Source organism: Phascolarctos cinereus, unplaced genomic scaffold, assembly GCF_003287225.1.
Source record: "Phascolarctos cinereus isolate Bilbo 61053 unplaced genomic scaffold, phaCin_HiC Scaffold_3;HRSCAF=262, whole genome shotgun sequence".
Lineage (NCBI taxonomy): Eukaryota > Metazoa > Chordata > Mammalia > Diprotodontia > Phascolarctidae > Phascolarctos > Phascolarctos cinereus.
In genome coordinates, this window is record NW_027555736.1 from 151,930,764 (window position 1) to 151,958,038 (window position 27,275).

The window sequence follows — 27,275 nt, forward strand, 5'->3', positions numbered from 1 at the left end:
ATCACCTTTTGTACTCTCCACTATGATCTGTCCTTCTTGGGTAACCCTGCATGTCATAGCTCATAGTTTCATGGAGCTAAGCAAGCCCCTCTGCCATAAGACAATGATGGGGAAAGCAGGGAGAAGGGACATGATGAGTTTGTCCCGTTTGACTTCTCCTTCCTCTAGTGTACAGACAGGATTCTTCCCACTAAGTGGGCATCTCACACAAGATTCTTTTGTGAATTCAGAAAGACTTGATTTTCCTTTGCTTATCTGACCTTTGGAATCCTTCTGGGCCGTTATGCAAATTACTTTTGTTTCAGTTTCTCCCTACTCTCCAAAAGAGTAGGTGAGTCCATCCAAATACTCCAGATTTGGATGGTACGTAGTGCCTACAATAAGGGAGAAGATTTTTGCAAATTCTACTATACTTAAGATCTTTTTTTTTTTCTGAAAAATCTTTAATTTTTTTTTTTAAAAAAGCTTAGTAAATTTTATTTTATAAATCGACACAATTATGTTTATATATCTTTTTGGAGTACAAGACCTAATATTCTTATTTGAGAGTAGGCTTTTCATCAAATGACAACAAGCTAAATGGATTCTAAGTCTAACATAAGCTTCATTTAACTAGCAACTTTGAAAACAGTACAGATAACAAGTAATTACTAAGTGATCTGTGATGTTTAGTTAGTTTTTCTGAATTGCAAATATTTTATTTTATTTTATTATTCCTTATTTTTTTTTAGGCAGTTGGGGTTAAGTGATTTGCCCAAGGTCACACAACTAGTGTCAAATGTTTGGTCTGAAGCCGGATTTGAACTCAGGTCCTCCTGACTTCAGGGCTGGTGTTCTATCCGTTGTGCCACCTAACTGCCCCTGAATTGCAGATATTTTATAGGACAAAATCAGTGTGTTTTTCTTTTGTTAACTTCATGAAGTACATTAAAAGTATTGCAAGACTAATAGAGAATAATAGGGCAATTAATCTTGAATAATGTTGTTCAAGGTTCTTTTTAGCTTCCGAGTTCTAACTATGAGCTTATTCTTTGCATGGAAACTAAATTTTTGATATTGAGTAATATCAAAGAATATACTGCTAGGGTATATGTGTATGTATTTTCTTATTAAAAAATTAAAAGCATCATTGTATTTAAATATTGCCCAATATTTATATTTTGGTAGCGTCTGTTTATAGTTAGAAAATTTCTGACTGCTCGAATGGATCTTTTCCATTTTTGAAATACTATACTAAAGGATTTATAATCTGTATCACACTATTTAGTACTTAATTTTATAGTATATTCTCTTGTTTTGTAATTTTTAAATTTGTGTAATACATGTATATTGTCTTCAGTGGCTCCCTATTGCATCTAAGAGCATCCTTCAAGGTCCAGCTTAGGGGTCTTCTCCTAAGGGAAGTCTACCTTCAACTGCCTGGCTGCTAGTGTTCTGTCCCTTCTCGGATGATCTTCTATTTATCTTTTTTTTCCCCTCTCACATCAGATCTTCTTATTGAATGTAAGCTCCTTTAGGGTAGGAACTATTCTTTGTTTTTTCCTTTGTGCTTTATACATAGTGAGTGCTTAACAGATGTTTGTTGTTGAATTATAGTGCTTCCTTCTCAGATTTTTGCTTCTAAAGGGCAGAAACTATTTTTCACTTTTGTCTTTTTATGCCCTGAATCTAGAAAAAGGGTTCTTAACCTGGGATCCATGAACTTGTTTTTAGAGATATGTTTATAATTGTTTTTCTTTGTCATCCTATGTACCTGATTTTATGCATTTCAGAACATTATTCTGAAGAGGGGTCCATAGGTTTTACCAGACTGGCAGAGGAGTCCATGACACAGAAAAAGCCTTAGAAACTGTGGTCTAACACAGTGTCTTATACGTAGTAGGTATTTAAATGTTGTTGAATTGTATTCTTGTTCCAGCTTAGATTGTAAACTTCTTAGAGGGCATTTTTCTTGTTTGCTTCACAGTGCTGGGCACACAGTGAAAATGAATAAATACTTGATTAATTGATGAGATTGACTTACGTTATTTGCCAAGGCCAAAAGCACATGATAAAAATTTTCTAAAAAAATAGAGTGGCTTTGTACCCATAATATAGGAATGACATATTACATGAATGAAAACAAATAAGCAAAGCATTTTACTCCACCTTTTGCTAAAGGTCTTTAAGGTTACAAAGTTGGCAATAAATAAATATCTATATATCTACCTATCCATATAAACACACAAACGTATAAAGAGATTAAAAGGAATTAACATTAAGTTGTCATTGTGTAATTAATCTTTTATTTTAAAGATTTTATATCCTAGATAGATTTAAGAACTATCTTTTTAAAGACTACTAATTGCTCCTATTTGTGTCACTCTTGAAAAAACAGATTTCGAAAATTGAAAATGTCAGTCATTTGTGTGACCTGAGAGTTTTAAACCTTGCAAGAAACTTTTTAAATGATGTTGATGATCTTAATGGCCTGAGTTCACTGACTGAACTTAATCTTCGACACAATCAAATCACTTCTGTGGTAAGTACCGTGTTTTCTTTTCCCCTGCCAATTGTGGGATAAGGAATAGGAGAGAGAAAACAGTAACTTTTTGTTAATTAAAAAAAATTAAAGAAAATGATCTATAATTATTTTATGTAAAGCAGACTATCAGGTCATTTAGACTTTTCTAAATTAGATTATGGGCATAATTTATTGATTTTAAAAATATTCTGATTTGCATCATGTAGTATGGTTAGAGAGCTAGCCGTAGAGCCAGGAAGACCTGGGTTCATGTCCTGCCTCTGACATGTACTGTGTTTACGACCCTAGACAAGTCTCTTAACCTCTTAGAGCTTTCTAGGCAATTCGAAACTGTAGGTTGCAGAGAAGATATTAATCTGCACCAATGGAAGAAGATCTTCATTGGAAGCTTCCTATACCAGTGAAATCATAGGTCTAGTCCCTATCTCTATTATTAACTTGATGTGATTATAATTTACAAAGAAAATAAATGGAAAATTAGAATAACATCCAATATTAAAAGTGTAATCAGTCAGTGACTTAGCAAGTATAAATATTTGATCCTTTCCTGTTTTTAATTGGGAAAAAGGAGTATTAGAGGTCACTAGGTACCTGAAAAGGATAGGAGTGGGGACCAGAGAATTATCAAAAAGCTAAAAAGATATAGAAAGTGCAGGACATGGACACAGAAAACAAAACTTTCCTGACTTTACAGGTTTGCTGAGGCTCTGATTTTTTTAATTGTCAGCAGTTGGTGGACAAATAGAAGTGCATACTGATATATTTTTGTCCTGGACATTCATGGGGTTTTTAGCAAGAACATTGTTTTAAGGCTTATGATACAAAGGAACATTATTTTGTATATGTATACATACATGTATATTATATATATTGTATATTGCATATATAGTATATGTTGTATATACTGACTACATTATGTGTGTATATACATATAAATATGCACATAACATTTATATATGTATATGTGTATGTGTGTGTGTGTGTGTGTGTTTATGTATGTATATACATACATACACATACATTAACATGACTGGTTTCAGTATAAAGGAACTTTTTTGCCAGAAGGTTCATTAATAGCATTGAGATATCATTGTACTTTTACAAAGATTGTCCATGGTGTTCCTTAAATGTAATTTGGATACTTTAAATGATTTACTAACAAGAGTCCCAGTTATTAAATGATTAAACCATAATTGGTGCCATGAACAGCTACTTTGGATGTAAAAGGGAAAATACTGGAACAGATGGTGACTTACCCTCAGTTCTAGAAAATCTGATACAGATAATTTTCACTCCATAGGACCTCCAAGAGACTGGGACAGTTCCAGAACCTGTCCAAAGTCATTAATTTATTCTGGGATCTCAAATTAGAATTAAGCTTCTGCACCTTCAAGATTTTTCTTCTTAGGGTACCTCCAGTTTGGGATTGACATGGTGTAGGACTGAATCTCTAGGAAAATCTCTGCATCCAATCTTGACCTGTGCCAGAACTGACATAAAATCAGACTAGCCTTTCAGGTTGGGAAAGCATAAGGATCTATTTGGTACTAGCATTTGCCTGCATTTGGTTCATGCTTGTGAAGTGTGACATATCCAATACATTGTTTGTTTATAGAATTAGGCCATTTGAGTATTATTCCTAATCATTGCTGTTTTCTTTGAGAGTCTTGTCTGTCAACATTTTTGAAATAGAAGAGAGCATTAATTTAAAATTAAATATTTTTAAATTTAGCTGATATCTCTTAGGCCTTTTTATTGCTGACAGTTGATGTTATATAGTCATTGTGATGAAGTTTGGGATTCTGGGACCCTGGAAATGTTAGAGCAGTGTTAACTGGAACAAATTCATGCACGCAAGCCATCTCTTACTTATGTGGCAAAGTTGTATTGTTATGCTTTAGGAAAGCAGGCAAAGTTCCCAGGACCTGCAACCTGAAGGGGATGATACTAAAGCTTATATGGAAAAGGGAAAGTGAAAGGGTGCCAAGTATGCTAATTAGATAATTTGGGGTAGGATTAGGGAATGGTCAGCATATGCAAGTAGTCTGGGTGCTGGGCTGTATGGGAAAACTCCGGGAGTCAACAGAGATAACTTTGTTGAGGAAACAAGATTTAAAGGTTTCCAGAGCCTGGTCATTGGTCAGGCACCACAGACAGGATCTTTAGGCAGGCACCAGACAAAGAGTCCTTGGGGCAGGTTCTCCTGAGATAGCTTTTATTTGAGGAATTACAGGGTCAACTCTGTGCCTGTAATGAGAGAATTTTCTCCGGGGGCAGTGGGGAGGAAGGCTTGCTGGGATTCTGGTTGCTTCCACAGGCATAATGTTAGGGCTTTTTGGAGTCTCGGTCCCACCACCTCATCGTTCCCCCCTCAAATAGATAGGACACAGAATCGTTGAGGGTGGTCCCGGGAGGCGGTTGACTGGAACTGAGCATAGGCAATATCCAGGGGACGATGAGTGGGTATGGGATGGTATCCACTGTTCACTACCAACTGTAGGTGAATGGCCTGTAGTCTAGAAGGCGCAAACTTGACAAGCAAGAGCCCAAATATAAGGAGAATTAAAAATGATGTCAGAATGGGGGAAAACAAAGAAAGAAACCAAGAGCTCCATTAGAATAATTTACATTTGACATAGGGGATTATCTGATCTTGTTCCTTTCTCAAAAATTTCCTCTCTGATTCCAATTCCTTTAGGAGGATCAGATGCTATTAAGGAAGTAACAACATTTTTACAGGTAGAAGTTTTATATCCTTGAGTTCAGTGGTTATACGAATGAATTTGCTTATAAGAGGCTGATTTTGCTCCAATTATAATAGAATACTTGGAAGGATACTTAAATGATTAATTCCAAAATAGTGCATATCAATAAGTTGTTTATAATAAAATATACTTGTACCACAGGACACACAGTACCAAAGGTGTTATTTCCACATTAGTAACTTTTTGATTATTGTAACATGAAATATTCTAAGTTACCTCCCCCTAAGAAAATTGATTGCATTGAAATTCTCTTTCCAAAAAAACTGAAGATGTTTCTGATTTAGCTTCAGTAATTAATAGAATAACAGCTAGATCCTTCAATCAATTGTACTAATACCTAATTACTAAGTTGTTTAGGACATGGAAAGGAATATAATTTTATGTTCAAAAGCTCAGATTTTAAGCACATAATTTATTATAGTAGCTCAGATGTATCCCAGCCTTAGTCTATGGGCCAGGGATTTAATCTTTCACGTGACTATGTAGGCAGGTAGATGCCAAGCCCGAGTACTAATTTACCCAGTTGTTTGGGATATGAAATGACTACACGTCCAGATTGGAAACAGCAAGATCTCACATACTTGCATTGTGCTCGTATCTTTTACTAACCATTTGCTCTGATTATAGAAATTTGCCGTGAAAGGAAAAAGCATGGACATGATTATACCAAATATGACAGGATAAAGCATCCTTAGATCTGTTTGAATTCAGATCCAACCATGCAGTACCAATTCCACTTCATAGCCAGACTCTGGAATAGCCAGGTGGGAAACATTCCTTTCCAAAGGAACACAATGAGAAAACTGAGCCAGGAGGATCCCACCTTAGGACTGAGGGTAAGGTTATCCTCACAGTTTTTCCCAGATGTACACCTCCGCCTATAATACATTTTCTCTGAATAGTTTGTGGCATTTCTCTCAAATGGTAGATTACTGACTATTGATTATTGATAGATTATTATGATCCATCAGACAACTACACAGTCTCTTTTACGTCAAACAGCAAGTTTCATTGTCGATTGAATTTTAAGGCAGCAGGAAATTTTAGCGATTAGTCTAGCTCCTTTTTCTTTAAAAATAAGGAAACTGAGGCACAGTTAGAAGTAAGATGTCTAAGCCTCATAGTGATCAGACTTGAAGACTGGCTGAGGTCTTTTGACTTTTGGTTTAGTTCTCTTTCCACAGCATCATACTGAACCTCCTAAATGATTTAAACTGAATCCTTATTGCAGAAACTATGACATATGCTTCTTGACATTTCTAGTGCCCAATATAGTATAATTTTTTTTCATATCAGCAAACTAGGTATCTTGGGGATACAAAGAAGCTTAAGCCTATTATCTTTGCCCTCAAAGATGGTTAGACGGATGGGGCAGGTAGGTGGTGCAGTGGATAGAGCATTGGCCCTGAAGTCAGGAGTACCTGAGTTCAAATCCGGCCTCGGACCAAACACTTGACACTTACTAGCTGTGTGACCCTGGGCAAGTCACTTAACCTCAATTGCCTAAAAAAAAAAATAAAAAAAAAGATGGTTAGATGGGAATATGTAAAGTTTAATAACAGTAGGAGATGTAAGGCACATATGTTTCACATGAAGGCTATGTATCTACATATCTTTGTCTGAATGTGGCTACCAGAGAGACATAAATTATCTCTAGAGTCTAATTTTTCTACCTTTCTCCAAGGGAGACAGGCCACAGTTCTCTGGGTTAGAATTTAATATCGTCCACCCTAAATATTGCTAGTTTAGGGGAAATAATATTTTTAGACACCAATAAGCATTTGTTAACCGTCTGTTAGGTGCCAGGTACTGTGCCATCCCCTGGGGATACAAAGTAGCATTGGCATCCAGCAATGCAAAAAAATGGTCCCTGCTCTGCTTCTGGTCACTGTCCTTTGAGGGGAAAGGAGTGCCCTAACCAGGAATTCTTAAACTTTTTCCACTCATGACCCCTTTAGCACTTATTAAATTGTGGGTTGCAACCCCACATGGGATCGTGATCCACAGTTTAAGTAGTGCTGCAAGCTATCTGCAAAGGGACTCTCTTTCTATCAAATGTCAGTTATACAGAGACTGTAACACAGATACGACATCTATTTATCCAAGCCAGTAGAAAATAGAAATCAGAGAAGTTATCTGTAGATGAGAGTATACCAGACAATATACAGAGTGAATGAGCTGTCCCATTGACAGCAAGATATCTCAGCTTAACCTCAAGACAGAAATCCATGATCTTACCCAAAAGGAAAATCCTTGAAGTTTCTCAAGCGAAAAGTTGGGAATGGGGACATTATCAAGATGCTGATTCCTCTACATGTTGGCTTCTTTCCAGACTCTTTCTTTCCTTCTAGGAAGTGAACCTTGAACTATGTATATCCCTTCTTGAAGCTGGAAGCCAAAAGAACTAGGACTTTCTAAGCTTTTGACAACTGTGCCTCTCATGTAGGCATGGAGCAACATTCTCCACCAATGACAAGAATCTTATGCAATTGGCTTTGAACCTCAGGTTGTGTGATACGTAATATTTTAGTATAAGAAGTACCACAAAGCATTATACAGTCAACTGCCAAATGCAAGGCAGATGTAATGAGCATTGTAGTCATTCACACAGATAGGTAACTAGGCTGGGAGAGGCAGGTGGGAAATGGAGCACTGTTTGTGAGGAACGTCATATTGGCCAGTTTGGCTGGAATGTAATAATGTGTAAGGAGATTGGAGAGAGAGTAAGGGGCTATAGTGTAAAGAGTTTTTAAATAGAAGAGTTTATATTTTATCCAGAGGTAGCAGAGAGTGTCTTAGGGCAGGTGCAGAGTGACCTCATAATGCAAATACGTTATCTGAAGGGATTGAATCAATGGCATATTTTTTTAAAAAGCAAAAAAACCCCAAAACAAAACCCAGAAACATTTTATTAAATATAAACAAACACTAAGCAGAGCTATATAAACAAATATTCAGCAAAGATATGCTGTGCAGCTATACAGGTCTCCTAAATCACATCTCTCTCCCCTACCCTCCCCATGCATACAATACTCATACACTTTCCTGAGAATAAATAGGTCAAGTTAAAAGAATCTATTCTTAGCTCAGGTTTAGATTTGCTCAAATCAGGCCTTAGTACATTTAACCTATCTTCATTCTTGTTTCCGTGCTTAAGGCAGCATATGCTTGCGCAGGACAAATAATCCTTAAAACAGAGAAACACTGGAGTTTATTGAGTAGGATGGTGACATGGTCCGATCTTAAGAAAATCGCTTTAGCAGCTGTGTGGAAGATGGATTAGAAAGGGGAGAGACATGAGGCAGGAGAGCAAATTGGATTTTATTGCAATAGTGTGGGCAAGGAGTAATATAAGTATACTCCAGATGTCGTCCTTGGTTTTTTGCTATTCCCTGTTAGGTCTCTTGAAGCTCTCACGTACTTTTCTTGCTTCATTTATCACCTCCAGCCTAGTAGATTCTCAAATCTACATCTCCTGTGCTGATTTCTTCCATGAACTTGAGTCCTTTATCTCTAATTACCTAGTAGACATGTTTGTTTAAATGTCCTGTTAGCCTCTCAAAACTTAAATTATCATTTCCTCTAATAATAACTCTTTTATGTGGTATTTAAATGCTTTCCTCCCAATAGTCGTGGGAGATAGGAATTCCTGTAGTATATATGGTTTGTGACATTCTCTTAGCTTTTTAATATATGCTACTTCCCTCCCCCCCTGCCCCAAGGCAGTTGGGGTTAAGTGACTTGCCCAAGGTCACACAGCTAGTGAGTATCATGTGTCTGAGGACAGATTTGAACTCAGGTCCTCCTGACTCCAGGGCCGGTCCTCTAATCACTGTGCCACGTAGCTGTCCCTATATACTACTTTGAGTGATTACTTATCTTTTTATATGTATGTTCTTGTTTCCGGAAACAGATTATAAGCCCATTAAGGTCATAAACAGTATTTATATTTCTATACTCCCAGCATAAGTGTTATACTTCCCACATAATGCGCTTATTTTTTTTTAATTGATTATCATAATGACAAGTGGATAGAAGGGAGATAGAGTCTTTTGATTGGAAGGAATAGGATGAGCAAAAGCATGGAGGCAGGAAACCAGACTTCATCAGAGAACAGTGAGTGAAACAGTTTTGTCGAAAAGGAGGGATTGGAAAGAAGACCAGAAAGGTTGATTGGAGTTAGATTCATTGGATATCAGTTACTGAAGAAATGACAAAACAGATAGGAGAAGGAGGAGGTGGAGGGTTGGTTACCTTATACTGACATTGGAATATAGGTGATCTCTTTGTTTTTATTCAAGTGGAATTATATAGTTAGAAGAATTGGTGGAAAGAACGACACAGTTCCTCATATAGAAAGACTAAGATTCTTATTATAATAAGCGCATGAAATGTTTATAGCAAATAGGTGTTTTAGAATTTATAAATCAGTTCTTTTTGTGTGACTTTAGTTAAAATGATTTGATTGTTGAATTAGTCTTATACTTGGTTAAACAATCAGTTCCTACCCTACTTCTATGATTAAAAAAAAAAAGAAAAAAAACTATTCTCTTCCAGTGGGATATTTTAGATTACTTTTGTCAGGTAGAATAAGCAGAAAGGAAAATAACTTGTGATATTATGGTCTGTAACTTTGATGATGCTTGCTGTCATTCCCCCTTCTTTATCTCTCTCTTTCCTGACTTCTGCATGGAAAGGGGCTCTAAAAATAGTTACTGCACTGAATATTTTAATGGGTTAGGTTGCTGAATCATTTTGGTCCTTCGTGAGTTTAATAAAATTTTTAAAAAACCCGACCATATTTGAAGGGAATAATCATTCCTATTTAAAAGACAAAATCTTTATTCTTTAAAACATGGTTTATAAAGAATTACAATTCCAAAGAAATTTTGTAATAGTAATTTTATTTTGTCATATGTCTATTTCTAGATACTTTTGGAAAATGAAAAAAACCCAACAAACTTGTATCTTGCTTAAAAAAATGTTCTGAGTTGATTCCCATAATTCTTTTGTGAGATGAATTAAATCAAGACTGTGTAACAAGATTACTATCAGGGAGGATAGAAACAGTTTGTTTCTGTGAGCAGATCCTTTATGTTTGGTTTAAATCTGTTTTTTTGTTGTCACTTTGGGAATGTCATCACTCTAAGCTCTTTTGATAATTCCCCTGGCAGGGAGATGATTGTTTATTGAGAGAAGTATAAATAACTTTATATCTTTAAAAATTCTGAGGCTAATATAAAGTTACTTATAATTTGTTTAGATAACTCTTAATTATCCACACTGATGGGAGATAATAATGAAATAGATATTCCAAAACAGCAGAAAATCCCCAAATCATTAATATGTAATTTTAGAATGTCATATGATCTCAAGAGACTTGTTTTACTAATTGCTAATGCTAATATTGAAAATTAGTTGGCTTTCCCTTGGGGCATGCTGTCAGTAGGGGCAGATGACCTAGAAGGATTTCTTGTTTAGTGGAAAGCCAGTCTAGGATTAAAAATTTGCATGTGCAGGACATTAAAAAAAAACAAAACAAGTTTAGAATTCCCAAAATGAATGAGCATAATTATTATTTTTTTTTAATTTGGGAAAAAGAATAAATGCTTGAGTGGCTACAGAATTATATGCAATTACATTGTGTAATTTAAACTGTGTATAGTCACCAAGTGCATTGGAAACTGAAACAGATGAGGAAACTGAGGCACAGAAAAGTTAAGTGACTTGTTCAGGACTATATGGGTAGTCATTATCTAAGGCAGAATTCCAACTCTGATCTTCCTGACTCACATCCACACTCTATTCACTGTACTACTTAGCTGCTTAATGAAGGTTCAGGGAGGAATTTACCAACTGGAAGGGGGTAGGATGATCCCTGAAGGAGTGGAGTGATCTTACAGTGTGAGAAGGCCACAGGGTCAGAGACATATTCCAGAATGAAAAGGCTGTTAGAACAAAGAGAAGTCCAGAGAGTCAGGAACAGAACAAGAAGAAGGAAGGAGAAAGAGAAAAAGGATTCATACATATTTATAGTAGTTGTTTTTTTTTTTGTGAGAAAAGTACTGGAAATAAGGACTTAAAAATTAAGAAATGGCTGAGCAAATTATGGTATGTGAAGGTAATAGAATACTGTTGTCCTGTAAGAAGTGATGAAAGGGACAGTTTTAGAGAAATCTGGGAAGATGTATTAACTGATGCAGAGTGAAGTGAGAAAAAGTAGAGCAATTTATATAATAGCAACAATATTGTAAAGATAAAAAACTATGACTAATGTAGTCATCAACCAGGAATCTGCTATACCCACCATGGCCTCTTGACGAGTCAGTTAACAAGCATTTATTAAGCAGGTACTATGTGCCAGGCACAGTGTGCTAAGCATTAGAATACAAATACAAACAAAATAAAAATAGTCCCTGCCCTCAAGGAGCTTACATTCTAATGGGAAGATAACACGTATAAAGAAGCTGAGAAGAGTAGAAGGGAAGGTACCCAGATTTGGTGGATGAGAGCATGATGGAGAAGTCCAGAGGAGTGTGGCCTGATGGGAAATGAAGGATAGTTTGTCCCATACATTTGAGCCCTCTACCCTCCAATTAAATGGAGAAGCCCTAGGGACAGAGGGTACTTCAAGCTATGAGTTCCAGGACTGAAGTTATCTTCCAGGATGCAGAGGTTTCTGGGACGTGTTAGAGAAGTCTAAAGGAGTGAAGCCTGGTGAGAAATGAATGGATGTTATAGATTTCTAGAGCATTTCCAGAGCTATATCAAATGATAATGGGAAAAGTGGGCATCCTTGCTTTACTTCTATATATTGGAAAGCATCTAGTGTATTTCCATTGCATGTGATGCTTACTATTGGTTTTAGATACTTTTAATGATATCTAAAAAGGACCGTGTATGCTTGTATATATATGCCTTTTGTTGTTGTTTAGTCCTTTCATCTGTATCCAACTCTTCATGACCCCATTTGGGGTTTTCTTGGCAAAGATATTGGCTGGTTTGCCATTCTTTTCTCTAGCTAACCAAGGCAAACAGGGTTAAGTGACTTGCCCAGGGTCACACAGCTAGTAAGTATCTGAGGCTGGGTTTGAACTCAGGTCTTCCTGACTCCAGGCCAGGCTCTCTCTATCCACTGTGCCACATAGCTGCCCTGTTATAGGCCTATGCTTAATAGCTTTCTATTGGATTTATTGAGATAACCATGTGGTTTGGGATGCTTTTGTTTTTAACATGAAGTTGATTTTTTTCCAAAATTTTGAGCCATCCTTTCCTGTTTGATAGAAATCTGCCTTGGTGACAATGAATGATTTCTTGAATGAATCATTGTAGTCTTTTTGACAAAATTTTATTTAAATTGTTTGACTCAATATTCATTAATGATACTTGGTCTGTAGTTCAATGTTAACCTTCTCTGGTTTAGGTACTAGGACTACATTTGTCTCATAAAAGGAATCTGGTAGGGTACTTTCTCAATTTTTGCAAAAAATTTGTGTAACATTAATACTAATTATTCTTTAAGATTGAATTCTCCTGTGAATCCATCAGGACCAGGAGGTTTTAGTGGGGTCTAGGGGTGTGGTATTTCCTTTACAACTACTTCTATTTCTTTTTCTGAGATCAGATTATTTAAGATCTCTTACTTGGTCTTCTGTTTGGGTATTTTATATTTCAAAGGTATTCCTCTATTTCTTTTGTGTTCTGCGCTTTTTTTAGTATGAAATTATGCCTGTAGGTTCTGATAAACTTTTTTAGTTCTTCTGGTTTTGTTGTGATTTCACCTTGATTATTTGTTTATTTAATTTCCTGTCCTCTTCTTTTTAATCAGATTGGCTAAAGGTTTGTCAATTTTATCAGCTTTTTCAAAGAACCAATTTTTTAGTTTTATTGATCATATCTATAGTTTTTCCAGTTTATTCAGTTTTTTAAAATGCTACTAAAGTACAGGTGTGACTGTGTCATCTCCCTTCTCAAAAAGTCTGATGCGTCCCCCCTCCCCATTACCTCTAGGACAGCTAGGTGGCAGAGCAGATAGAGTAATGGGCCTGAAGTCAGTAAGACTCATCTTCAGACACTTACTAGCTATGTGACCCTAAGGGAGTCACTTAACCCTGTTTGCCTCAGTTTCCTCATCTGTAAAATGAGTTGGAGAAGGGAATGGCAAACCACTCCAGTTGCTTTGCCAAGAAAACCCCAAATGGAGTCATAATGAATTAGACACAACTGAAATGACTGAACAACAACAAAGGACTTCTAGGATCAGATATAAACTCTTTGGCATTTAAAGCTTTTCACAACCTGACTTATGCTAGCTTTCTAATCTTTTTTACACATTATTCTGTGTATTACATAGACTCTGCAGTCTAGCCATGTTGACTTTTTTGAAATTCCTCATACATGACACTCCATCTCCCATCTCCATGCCTGGAATCAGGAAGACCTAAGTTCAAATGTGGCCTCAGACACTTACTAGCTGTGTGGCCTTTGGCAAGTCATTCAACCTTATTTGCCACAGGTTCCTCATCTGTAAAATGAGCTGGAGAAGGAAATGACAAACCACTCCAGTATCTTTGTGAAGAAAACCCCAAATGGAGTCATGAAGAGTTGGACACAACTGAAATGACTGAAAAACAGCACAACAAATTGCTTTCCAAAATGTTTTTTTTTAACCAATTTACAATTCCAACAACAGTTCGTTAGCGTGCCATATCGCCTCCACCACTTAAACTATTTGTATCTTTTGTCATCTTTGCCAATTTGCTGAGAGGGAGGTCAAACTTTAGAGTTGATCTGACTTGCATTTCTCTTATGAATTATTTATAGCGTTCTTCCATGTAGTTGTTAACGGTTTTCAGTTTTTCTTTTGAGAACAATTTGTTCATATCTTTCTATCCTATCTCTGTTGAAGAATGACTTTTGGTCTTATCATATATATTTGTTAGATGTATGTATATCTTGGATATCAAGCTCTTATCAGAGATAACTGATACAGAAAGTTTTTCTTCCTCAGTTGACTACTCCTCTTTTTATCTTAGATTCATTAATTTTGTTTTTGCACAATCTTTTAAATTTTATTCTCCCTTCAAAAATATCTAGTTTATCTTTTGTAATAACCCTTTCCCTTCTTGGTTAAGAATTAATCTCCATATAAAGGTTTTTTAAAGATGAGGGAGTCCTAAGCATGTTTGGAGGCAGCAGGGAAGGATCCATTAGGTAGGGAGAGATAAGGAAACTGAACCTCAAATAGATTAAGTGATTTCCCCAAGATCGGAACCAGCATCTAAACTTAATTTACTTGGAGATTTTGCTGAGAGCTAACCATCTTTGCTATGCAGCTAGGTGGATAGAGTGCTAGACTTGGCTTAGAAAGGCCTGAGTTCAAATGTGTCTCAGATACTAATTGTGACCCTGAGCAATGCACTTAGCTTCTCTCTGTCCCAGTTTCCTCATCTGTAAAATGAAGACAATAATTTCACTTATCTTCCTGGGTTCTTGTAAAGATCAAATAAGCTGACAAATCTTGCAAAATTTAGTTATTATTATTATTGTTCCTTCCTCTGCAGATACAATGGAAGCCGCTTCTTCCCTATGGCAGGGTAAGATAATCCTGCCTTGGACACTTAATAGATGTCTTACCCTAGGCAGGTCACTTAATCTTTGTGTGTCTCAACTGGGGAAGAAAAACCCTCTGTATCAACTATCTCTCATAAGGGTTTAGTATCCAAGATATACAGACATCTAACAAATATATGTGATAAGCCTCAACAGAGGTGGGGTAGAAAGATATAACAAATTGTTCTCAAAAGAAAAACTGAAACAACTATATCAAACTGTAACATAAAGAAAATAATAGTACCTACCTTACTGCGTTATTGTGAAGATCACATGAGGTTAACATATGTAAAGCACTTTCTAAACCTTAAAGTGTATTATTATTACTATTTCTAAGGCCAGATAGAAGAAGTTTCCCCCTGTGGTATGGCAAAGACATGAAATTCATCCCCACTGAATGATCTGCCTCACCTCTAGCTGTTGTCTCCTGATCTCTCTTAGATCATGAGATCACAGATCTCAGAAGCCATCTAGTCTGCTCTTCTCATTTTATAGATGAGGAAACTAAGGCCCAGAGAAGCTGAATTCTCTTTTTTGTGCTTAATTTGCTTTACGAAGTCAGCTCTCAGACAGACCACTCAGTACGCACACAGTTAGCTAACTGTGTATGGCACACTGAAGGTTTGCATAATTGGTATTTGGTTGCAAGCACTTCACAGGAGTCAGTGCAGGGTCCCTAGAAACAGAGGTGATATGAGTAGGCGTTTCTTCTTCCTCATTTTCTATTAAAAGCAATTCCAATCCCTACCTTCCATAGACATTCCAAAAAATTCTTTAAGGTAAACTTTTTTTTTTACAATATAGATATACCTCTTTAGTATATGTGCTGTTCACATTTTACTGTGATTTTCTAAAAGCTGAATGAGATTTTTAGGAATGAGAATTTTAGTTAAATTCAAGAAGGGAGGAAGAGGAAGGTGATTGATAGACCATAAACCTGAAGTAAGGTAGTTTGTAAGTTGAAACATGCTGTAACTTGTGCCCATGTACTTTGGGGTGGGGAACTGGTTGATTATATTGATTTTTGACAAATTATCATCCCCTTAAATAATTGGGAAACATTTATCTTTTGTGTGGGAAACATTAATAAGAGACAGTTCTAATATTAGCAGATTTGAAGTCAGCTTCAGAGCCAGAAAGGCCAGGATTCAAGTACTACCTCTTGCCTGTACTATTTATGTGACCATGGGTAAATCACTGAAGCTAGGGATGCACTGAGCACTTCTTTATGACTATAGATTACAGAGAAACTGGTGGAGTTTCCGCTATGGGAGTTCCCTGTGTGGTTGAAATCGTTTGTCTGGACAAAAAAAAAAAAGAAACAGTCTGGTATAATAGAAAGAACATTGTTCTGGGAGTCAAAAGACCTGAGTTCTCTTCTAACTATATTTAATGATCATTAATTAATTTTGTTTGGACAAGTTATTTTACCTCTCCTTTCACTCACCTTTAAAATGAAAGGGTTGGACCAAATGACCTCCAAGCTCTTTTCTAAGGCTTTGAGATTCCATAATTTTGGGGGGTTTTACTTTTAGGAGGGTATTATCTTCTTACTTAGTGAACAAGTCACTCCATGTAAGCTTATTCCTGGCTTTTGGATCATCATTAGTAACACCTGAAGTATTTGCTAGTGGAAATTATACTAAAATAGCAGAATTTTTCATTATTGTATTTAAGCATAGAGTAGAATCTATTTTTGGTTGTTTGGCCTTCCCAGTACTTGATTAGATTGTAGATTTTTATCTGTAAAGGCTGCCAGTGACACAGAGGATTTAACACACACACACATACAAACATGCATATTTATATCTATATACACCCACACCCACAGTGTGTGTGTGTGTGTGTGTTGTGTGTGTGTATGGGTGTGGGGGTGGGTGTGCTGCTTCATTTGTGATTGGGTGACACGTTCTATGTGGTCCAAAATTAGTGGGACTGATGACTCAAGAATTCCCAAGATTTTGAATATAGAAACTACTATTTGGAATACAAGATTATCTGCTTGAAATTAAGCTTTAGTGCAGCATTCATACAGAATCTTTTTTTCTCTGTTGGGTTCTCCTATCTGCGCTCCAATTGAAATGCTGAAGAAGCATTTTGGCCTCTTTCCCAACAGCATGTTCAGAGAAGCTAGCAGCAGCAGCAGCAACAGCATCTCTCTCTGTTCTTTTCAGTGCTATTTACCTTGCAAGTGGTGCAGCTTGTTCTGCAGATATTCAGAAGCCCTCCCCTATAATCTGCAGTGGAAGAGACTGGAGCCAAATGTCTGGTAGAAATCACTGATGCAGCAAGGTTGCAGTATATTGAAAGCAGCATATATTTCAACAACTGAGAAAGTAGACATTCCAAAGATTTTTTTCCCCTTTAAGCTGGTAAATTTTTTGCTTCTTTATTTCCTTCTAGAGAGATGTGGATAATTTGCCCTGCCTCCAACGTCTGTTTCTCAGCTACAACAATATCTCTTGGTAAGTAGACATTCTAATTAGTTTGTTATTGATGATGTGAATGTGTTGACACTGTTTTAAATTTAGAATGGATATAATTTAGGGTATTCTTTGATATGTCATATTAAAAATGTGAAGATGACAGGGCAGTTTAACAACAAAGTTCTTGGGTTGAAAAAACGATACTCCTATTTATATTTTACTGATGAAGTTTGTGTCCTGCCTTTAATGCCAAAATGTTGAAATAAGCATATGACAGATTTTTTTTTATTTAATTGCAAAACTAACATCATTTATCGTTGCTGTTTTATAAAATGTATGTATATGGAAATTTCCCCATGTAATTTGATATCCTTTATATGACATTTACTTTAGCATGAAATTATGTTTGTTTCATAAGTTATCACAAGGAATTTGTGTTGTTACTGATCACTTTTTATATAGAGGGCTATAATCTGTATTTGTTACTATGCCTCTTTCAGATTAGGCTGTGAAGCCTTGGCAACTTTATTTAGAAGTAATGATGGTTGCAGGATTTAAAAACATAAAATTTTTTTTAAAGGTGTTGTGTATATCATTATATTGCAATGATGTTTTCTCACCATCTGGTGACCTGGAAGCATTCAAAGCTGGAGCTGGGACCCTACAGTCAGGCTTGTCTTTGCAAGAGTATCCCCTATTCCTTCCTTTCTTCACCTCCTCTTTCTGTATAGTAATGACTAGCTGTACTAACTCCTCATTTCTCCTTTTTTGTTTTTTTTTCTGGACATGATTAAGAAGAAATGAAATATTCAGAGAGGGATAGTTTTCCATGACCTCTAAGTCTAGTCTACCAGGAGTTAAAATCTAGTCTATTCTTTGAGAGTTTTAGAATTTGGGTATTTTGTTGTTTAACTAGGCATAGGTCCTGTTCTCACTTCACAGCACTTTTAAAGGACAGGGGCTCTAGGCTATGAACATGGCATGTTGGAAGTATTCCCAGAGAAGAATACATCTTCCTTTTCCCTAAGACCTTTCTCTTTCTTCCCTGCTTTAAGAATGATAATAATAAAAATTACAACCCTACAAGTAACTTGATTTTTTAAAAGACTTTTACATTTTCCTAACATTTATCGGGGAGGCAGTGTTCTAGTTGTTAGGCCCTTTTCTAGTTTATGGGGGATGTGGAGCCCTTTCCTCCTTAAAGAACTTCCCCTTTTGTGTTAAGAAACATTTTGGAAAGACATAGTTTCACACTTTTAGGAGGCCATTAAAAGGCTTAAAAGATAAACAGGGTGAAGGCAAACAAGGGAAGGAAGGGAAGAGAGGAAGCAGGGGAAAGTGATCTTGCAAAGCACTATCATCATGAGATTTGAAGTTGAACAGAACCCTAGACAGCATCTTTTCCAAGGCTCCTTTTTTTAGTAGAATGAAATCTCTAGATTTAGTCCTAAATCTGTGATTGCCTTATCTGTGACCGAGGTCATGTAGGCACTGTGTAGCAGACCCATGGGAAGGAGGAAGAAGAGGACGCATTAAAGAAAAGAGAAATACAGGTGATGGAAGTACTAGAAAATGTGCGTGTGAATTCAGCCAAATAAATACTTAATTGTGCAATTTACCTCTAGATCCCAAATCAGAGTTGTAGGTATATCTCTGGTAAAGAAACAACCTGTGAGAGAAAGAAAGAGAGAGTAAAGAAAAATACCTCATAAGCTGAGGTCTGGAGTTTGGCTTTGAACACTATTCTTTGTCCTGCTTGTGGTTGTTTCTCTCTTTCACACGCCTGATTTTATTTCCCACCCCAATTTCAGATTTTTTCCACATTTAGAGATTGGAGAGTATTTTAAACAGTGGTAAAAATTGTTACTTTGTATACAGAATATTATAGTACTCAAACTAGATGAAAGATACATTGAATCCTGTTCTCCTTAGTTGCTGCTGCTTCTTCTCCTCCTCCTCCTTCTCTTTCTCCTTCTTTTTCTTCTTTCTGCTTCTCTAGTAAGATGCAGCTAGGTGGCTCAGTGAATAGAGGGCTAGACTTGTCTGAAAGACTTGAGTTCAGGTTCTACATCTGATATTTACTACTGGTGTTACCTTGGTCAAGTCCCTTAACCTCTCTCAGGCTTAGTTTCCTACTTTCCTCATCTGTAAAATGGTGATATTATTAATAGTATCTACTTCAGAGGGTTGTCATGAGGATCAAACAAGATGACATATGTCACTTTGAAAACTTTTAAAGCCCTGTGTAAATGTTATCTATTATTAGTATTGTTATTATTACTCTAGATCTGAGAGGGAGGTTAGCTCCTGTATGTGTTTTATTTAGGGAGTTTACCACTTCTGGAAAGTTGCTTTCCCCACTCATGTAATGTAAAAACATTTTAAAAATTAATTTTTTCTTTAAAAAGCAGTGATTTCTCAAGAGGTTATGACATGGAACTGTGAGTAAACAGTTTCAAACCTTTCCTGCTTTTAATCATTTCTTTCTCTATGTTTTTACACAGGCTTAGCACTATGTCTTCCTCAAGTGCTTCCAGCTGATCTGCTTCTGAGGGTAAGTACATTTTCTGCTCTGCTCCTGTTGATTCTAATGGTCCAGGAGACAGTGCAGGAAATGTATTGGGTCCAAGGGGCAAAGTAAGAGCTATAGGTAGTTAGCCAGCCCCTACCCTCTTTTTATCAGAGGCCAGACTTACTGGATCTACAAATTACCAGACCCTACCATAACATCTCTAAGGGATCTCAGTACCTTTTGTGTTAGAAGCAATCAGTGATTCCATTTTTCTAATTCTAGAGAAGCCTTCATAGTAATCAGTCTTGTTGTAGCCTAGATAATGTGACACACTTGATATTGGTACAGGGAATTTTTTCGAAAGGCCTGACAGTGGTCAAGGAAAATATATTTGAGGATTCTTACTCCTTTTACAGCAAGTAGAACAAATTATCAATTTGAATTTAGTTAGGTAAACTGAAAAAAAAAACCAAACCAAACCTCTGAACTCAGTATGCTTCCACTAAAAAGATATCACATAGTTTCTATGTGTAGAAGAACTGATGGTCATACGCTTTGATTGTAGTTTTGTTTCTAGAATTACTGATAAGCTTCACCAGATTCAGGGTAGTTCAAATAAATATTCATGAGACTCTCTGAGATGGATAACTTTAGTTGGGACTGTGTAAAATATTTATTACTAGGGAAAGCTTTTCCTTGGATCTTATTTCAAAATGGCTTTTGGACACTGATGGTCATTATATTCTCTCTGGGCCTTTGTGGTATCTAGCGTATAGAGTCCTATGTAAGGCAGGAAAATTCATAGTTATATTTTAAAATGAGGATATTCCATGTCCCTGGGTGGCATAGTAGATGAGGGCTATACTTGGAGTCAGGAATGCCTGAATACAAATTCTGACTCATTTTCTTAGCTGTGTGATCTAGGGCAAGTCACTTACCTTCTTCCAGAGTCAATTTCTTCATCTGTTAAATTGAGGTGATAATAACACCTACTTCCCAGAATTTTTGTAAGAATCAAATGAAGGGGCAGCTAGGTGGCTCAGTGGATAGAGCACTGGCCCTGGAGTCAGGAGGACCTGAGTTCAAATCTGGCCTCGGACACATAATCCTTCCTAGCTGTGTGACTCTGGGCAAGTTATGTAAAGCCCCTTGTAAAACCTAAACTACATATAAATTCTAGCTATTATTATTATTATTACTATTCACTGGAACATAAAGCCACAAATACTTCTGGGAATGACTGTCTTTATCTGTAACAACAGCAATAGATCGCATTTATATAGCATTTGTAGGTTTGAAAAGCACTTTAAAAATACTATCTCATTTGATCCTCACAACAACCCTTGGAGGTAAATGCTGTTATTCTCTGTCTACTATGTCATCTAGCATCCAACCCAAATGCACCATAATGCTTATCACCACAGCTGGCCTTTGAGGACTTGTTTTTTGTTAATTCAATTCAATTAAACAAATATTTATTTAGTACCCATGACATGCAAGCAATTATGCTCTAGGTACTAACAGGGGAAAGAGGAAAGAACCATATGTCTTGTATTGAGTTACAATGGTACAAAGGCCCCAGAGGATTGCTTTAAAACTTTGACTGTCTTTTCTCCCTATGCTCTGTACCAAATCAGAAGACAGGAAAACCAAAATTGAACATAAGCTGATATCTGACAAGTGACAGCCCAGTCAGCCAAGGACTTTAGGGGATCAGTCAATCCGTAGGCATTCAAAGATCTACTGTGTGCCAGGCAGTGTGCTACATTCTAGGCATATGAAGAGAGAAGTGAAGAAGTCCTTGTTCTCATGGAGCTTTCATTCTAATGGGAAAAGCAACAAGCAGATAAATAGGTATATGCAATCTATATTCAAAGCAGATGCAAGGTAACCTTGGTAGGAGAAGGCACTAGCAGCTGGATGAACAGGAAAGCTCTCATGAGAAAGGTGGCACTGGAGCTAGTGTTAAAGGAAACCTTGTATTCCAGGAGGCAGAGGTGAAGAGGGAGAGCACTCCAGGCATGGGGGAAAGCAGTGAAAAGGCATTGAGATGGAGTGGAAAGGAATGTGTAAAATATATATATATATATATATATATATATATATCTATATATATATATATATATATAACAAAGCTAGGATGGGGCCAGATTATGAAGAACTTTAGATGCCAAAGGAGTTTATCTTTGATCCTAAAGTTAATAGGGTGGCACTAGACTTTTTTGAGTAGGAAGATGACATGGAAGATGTCATCTTTAGGAAAATCAGGAAGAAAATCATGTTGGTGGCAGTATGGAGGATGAATGCAATAGTGAGAGACTTGAAGCAAAGAGTTTAATTAAGAAAGTTACTGCAGTGGTCCAAGGGAGGAGTGAAGAGGCCCTGGACTACGGTGATTGCTGTGTGAGGGGAGAGAAGGGGACTGTGCAAGAGGTACTGAATAGGTAGAAACAACAGTATTTGACAGCCAGTTGCATTTGTGAAGTAAGTGAAAGTGAGGGATCAGAGGAATCAAACTGTCAAACAATAACCTCTTATTTTTGAATCCCTAGTGAACCTTATGTCCTCTCCTCGACCTATTAGAACCTGGTCAGGAGTAATTCCTGAGGACCTAGCATGGTGAACATCAAATGCTTGGATTATTTTAATGATAAGATAAGGCCTTAGAATAAGACTTGGTTCCTTTTTTTTTTCTGTTAAACCTAACATGTATATTCCCATACAATTCTGCCCTCATGGTCCATTCAGGTCCCTATTCTGTCTCTGACAATGACACCAAAAGATATATCATGGAAAGATATAAGGTTATCTTTCTTAATATCAAATCAAGTCAGCAAACATTCTTAAATGCCTGATATATGCTAGGCACTGTGTGGTCAGTGCTGGAGATAGAAAGAAAGACAAAAACACCCACTGCCCTCTGGGAGCACATAATTTACTGAGGGAGACAACATGCAAACAATTGTGTACATGCAAGATATATACAAAGTAAATGGGAGATGATCTGAGAGGAAAGGAACTAAATTTAAGGAGGGCAAAGCTTCTTGTAGAAGGTGGGACTTTAGCTGAGACTTGAAGGAAGCTAAAGAAACCAGGAGGTGGAGATGAGAAAGGAGAGAATTCCAAGCATGACGGACAGTCAATGAAAATTTCCAGAGACAGGAGATGGAGTGTTTTTTGCAGCAAATAGCAAGGAAACCAGTGTCACTGTGTTGTAGACCATGTGGAACAAAGTAAGTTGTAGGAAGACTGGGAAGGGAGGGCTTAAACAGAGGATTTTATATTTGGTGTTAGATGTAATTGTGAGCTGTGGAGTTTATTGAATAGGGAAGTAACACGGTCACACTTGTGCATTAAGAATATAACTTTGACACCTGAGTGGAGAATGGCCTGGAGTGGGAAGAGACTTGAGGCAAAGAGATCAACCAGCAGGCTATTGAAAGGGTCTAGGCTTGAGGTGATGAGGACCTGCCCCAGGATGTTGGCAATATCAGAGGCAAAAAGAGAGTGTATACAAGAAACGTTACTAGAATTGACAAGACTTGAATAGGAGGCAACACCTAAAGTGAGACTTGAAGAATATATGAGGATTCTGAGAGGTGCAAGCGAGAAGGAAGTCCTTTCTAGGCTTGCATACATGTATGAAGGAAGTGCTAGAATGTTGAATTTAGGGAATACCTTGGATTCCAGTGTGGCTAGAACAAAGGGTACATGAAGACAAGTAATGGGAAATAAAGCTGGAAAGGCAGACTGGATGCACAGTTTTGAAAGTCCTTATATGCCAGACTGAGGAGTTTGTGTTTTATTTTAGAGACAATATGGAACTCCTAAAGTGGGCTGTAGATAGGTTAGGGACTGAATCCCACTGCTCTTTTATTCCCTATACTTTCTGGCTACTAGAAGAAGAAATGGTTTATTTTACTATTTTAAAATAGCTTTCATAAAGGCCTGGGATAGGAAAGTTGAAATTATTAGGAAAGAGGGTCCTCGGCATTCTGTAGATGTCACAATTGTTACATATAGTCAGATGCTCACCATTTAAGGCTAGTGCCAGGAAGAGTAGGATTGGTTATTTATTAGATAGAGATTTATCAAACTTTAGAAAAAGTTTAATTGCAAAGAATAAAACATTAAGTAAATGTTTCAGTAAAAACATTAATCATTATAATATCTCCTTATTTGGCAATGAAAAAAACAGCCTTATGAGGCTATTACTAGCTGTGTAAAATTTTAGAAGATTATTGCTTACTTTTTAATTGCCAACAGGAATTACTCAAGTAGATATTTCATAGAATTTACTTCACAGAAAACAAAGTACGTAAGATAGGTGGAAGATTCACAATTAGGGACAAAAATAGGCAGTGGATAAGAGGCTTGTTGATAAATCAACAAATATTCATTAAATGTTTACTATGTACCAGGTACTAAGCTGGTAGGTAGGCGCTAGACAAACAAAAACAAACATGAAACAATCATTGCCCTCAAGGAGCTTATATTCTATTGAGGGAAACCACATGTATACATGTAAATACATACATATATATACACACACATATATTATATATATATACACACATACATACATATATATATATGTATATTTATTTATTTGTGGGGAGAGACACTAGCAGCTTGAGAGATCAAGAGGAAGCTTTATTTAGTAGGTGGTGCTTTTAAGTAAGCTGGAGATTCTAAGAGAGGCAGTGAAGTCCTGGAATGGGACAGAGGGACAGAGATGGAAGATGGAATATCACAAGTAGGGAAGAGCAAGAAGGAAAATTTGGCTGAACTGAAGAGTATATAATGCACAAGTGGCCTGGAAAGGTAGGTTGAAGCCAGGTAGTGAAGAGTCTTAATGCTAGAAGAATTTGTATTTGGTCCTATTGATAAGGGAGCTTATTGAGCAAGGCCAGACCTGTCCTTTAGGAATTGTACTGACAGCCATGTGGTTGGATGGATTGGTGAGTGATGAGACATGAGTCAAGGAGGCCAAATAGAAGGCTATTTCAGTAGTTCAGGCAAGGTGATGAGGGCCTGAACTAGAGTGGTTATGATATGAATAGAGTAAATATGGGAATGAATATGGGAAATGTAGAGAAGAGTAATTGACAAGACTTGGCAATTGATTGTGGGGTAGGGGATAATGAAGAGTTAAGGATGATTGTGAGGTCTCAAACCTGGATGACTAGAAGGATATTGGCAAGCCTGAATAGACATAGGGAAGTTTGGAAGAGGACTGGGTTTGGGGAAAACATGAGTTATTTTTTTTCCTTTTATAATTAATTCATTTTTAGTTTACAACATTCACTTCCATAAGATTTTGAGTTTTAAATTTCCTCCCCTCTCACTTCTTCTCTCCCCCCATCCCAAGACGGCATGTAATCTGATATAGGCTCTACATATGCATTCATGTTAAGCATATTTTCCCATTAGTCATGATGTAAAGAACAATTAGAGCTAATGGGAAGAACTACAAGAATGAAGTAATAAAACAAAACAACAGAGGAAAAGGAGAACAAATAGTATGATTCCATTGCATTCAGACTCCATATTTCTCTGGGTGTGGATAATGAGTTATTTTTTACACGTGTTGAGTTTAAAATGCTATAAGACAGAGAAATGTCTAATAGGAAGTTGATGATGTGGATCTGAAGCTCTGGAGAGATGCCAGGGCTCATCTGGATTGGGGAGTCATCTTCATTGAGATGATAATTAACTGACAAGCTAGCTTACCCAAAGGGTCAGCATAGAGAGAAGAGGCCCCAGGAATGAGTCTTGTGCTATGTGCCAGCAGCTAGGTGGTAGAATATATATAATGATTCACCAGAGGAGACTGAGGAAGAATGACCAAACAAGTAAGAGGAGAATCAAGAGAGTGGTGATACAAAAACCTAGCAGGGGTGGGGAACCTAGGCCACATGTGGCCTTCTAGGTACTTTGGTGTGGCCTTTTGACTGAGTCCAAGTGAAGTTTGGATTCTGTCAAAGGGCCGCACTTGAGGACCTAGAGGACTGTATGTGGCCTCAAGGCCGCAGGTTCCCCACACCTGAAAGAGAGTATCTAACAAGAAAGCATGATTAAAAGTACCTTGAACTGCAGATGATTAAGAAGGATAGGATACGTATGGAGAAGCTATTGAATTTGGTAATTAAGAGACTGGTAACTTTGGAGAGAGCAGTTTGTGGGAACATTCGAATGATGAGATCACAAGCCAGATTGTAAGGGATTAAGAAGTGTATGGGAGGAAAGTAAGTAGAGGCAGTAGATGTAGACAGCTTTTTCTAAGATCATGTGACTTAGGATCATAAATCTAGAGATGAAAAGGACTTCAGAGGCCCCCTAGTCCAACTCTCTTCATTTCATAGATGAGGAAATTGAGGACCAGGAAAGATAAGTGAGTGGTCCAAGGTCTCAGAAGGTAGTAAGCATCTTAGGCAAGACTTCAGCTCAGGTCCTCTGACTCTACAAGCATAGTGTTTTCCACTGTATCAGAGAATTTGGCAGTAAAAGTGAGGAAAGATACAGGATGATAACTTTAGAGAATGACAGGATCAAGTGAGAATTTTTTAGAATGAGAGGGGTGCCTGGACATTTTGTAAAAGGAAAGGGAAGAACTAGTCGTTAGGGAAAGAGAGTCAATTAGAAAGGAAGAGAGGATAATTTAGGGGAAGGGGACTATCTGCTAGAGGAAATAGGAAGGGATGGGTTCAAGTGGAGAGACTGGCCTTGTTGAAAAGAAATGGTTGTAGCACAGAAATAATTTATGCACGGCCAGCTTGGCCTCCCCTTTTAGGTTATGAGAACTCCTTTCAGCAGAAGAGCCTGATATTTCCTATCCCTGTTGATGACTATTGTAACATCTTCCCTTTGTCCAAACTGTCATATAAACATTTGTGTGACGAAAACCAGGACAGTTAAAGGACCCATTTTCTTCCTTCTGAACAGTCCTGTGTGTCACTTTGGCCATTTGGTGGTCTTGTAGATTTCATAATATACTCTCTTCTCCGGATAAGCTATAAACAAGTCAAACAGTGTAATTCCTAGCATTTATTTCTGGAAAATCGTACGTTTGTCTTAATGAACTTGCCTAGATAGACATGTGCTTATTTTGTCATATCACTCGTTTCCTGGCCAATTACATAGCTAAAGCTGAATAATGCTTATACCATGGTAACTCAGTTTTTTTATAATCTTAGATGTGGATTTTTCTCTAAACCTTTTTCAGTCAAAATACATTATAACAAGTTCCTTGTTATGCTGGGGAATGACACTGCATTAGCCAGGGCTGCCAGCCTAACTAAATAGAGAAGAGGTTGCCCAGTCTTTTACTAGATTAAAGAAGTCCATAAAAACAAAAAGAACAGGCAAGTACTCTGGCTTTAGGGAAGTATAATTAAGGAGATTAGCTCAGACAGCAAAAATTAGATAGTTACTGT

At 37.0% G+C, this 27,275-nt stretch overlaps 1 protein-coding gene across 8 annotated transcripts in view; it reads left to right on the top strand.

Annotated features, from left to right (window-relative positions):
• Window positions 1–27,275, top strand: part of LRRC49 (leucine rich repeat containing 49) — a 190,740-nt gene that overhangs the window by 42,001 nt on the left and 121,464 nt on the right. For all 8 annotated transcript variants that reach the window (XM_078151234.1, XM_078151232.1, XM_078151231.1 and 5 more), the window contains 2 exons: window positions 2,378–2,521; window positions 17,305–17,366. In XM_078151234.1, the coding sequence (XP_078007360.1) occupies window positions 2,378–2,521; window positions 17,305–17,366 (206 nt within the window). The remainder of the gene's footprint in view (window positions 1–2,377; window positions 2,522–17,304; window positions 17,367–27,275) is intronic.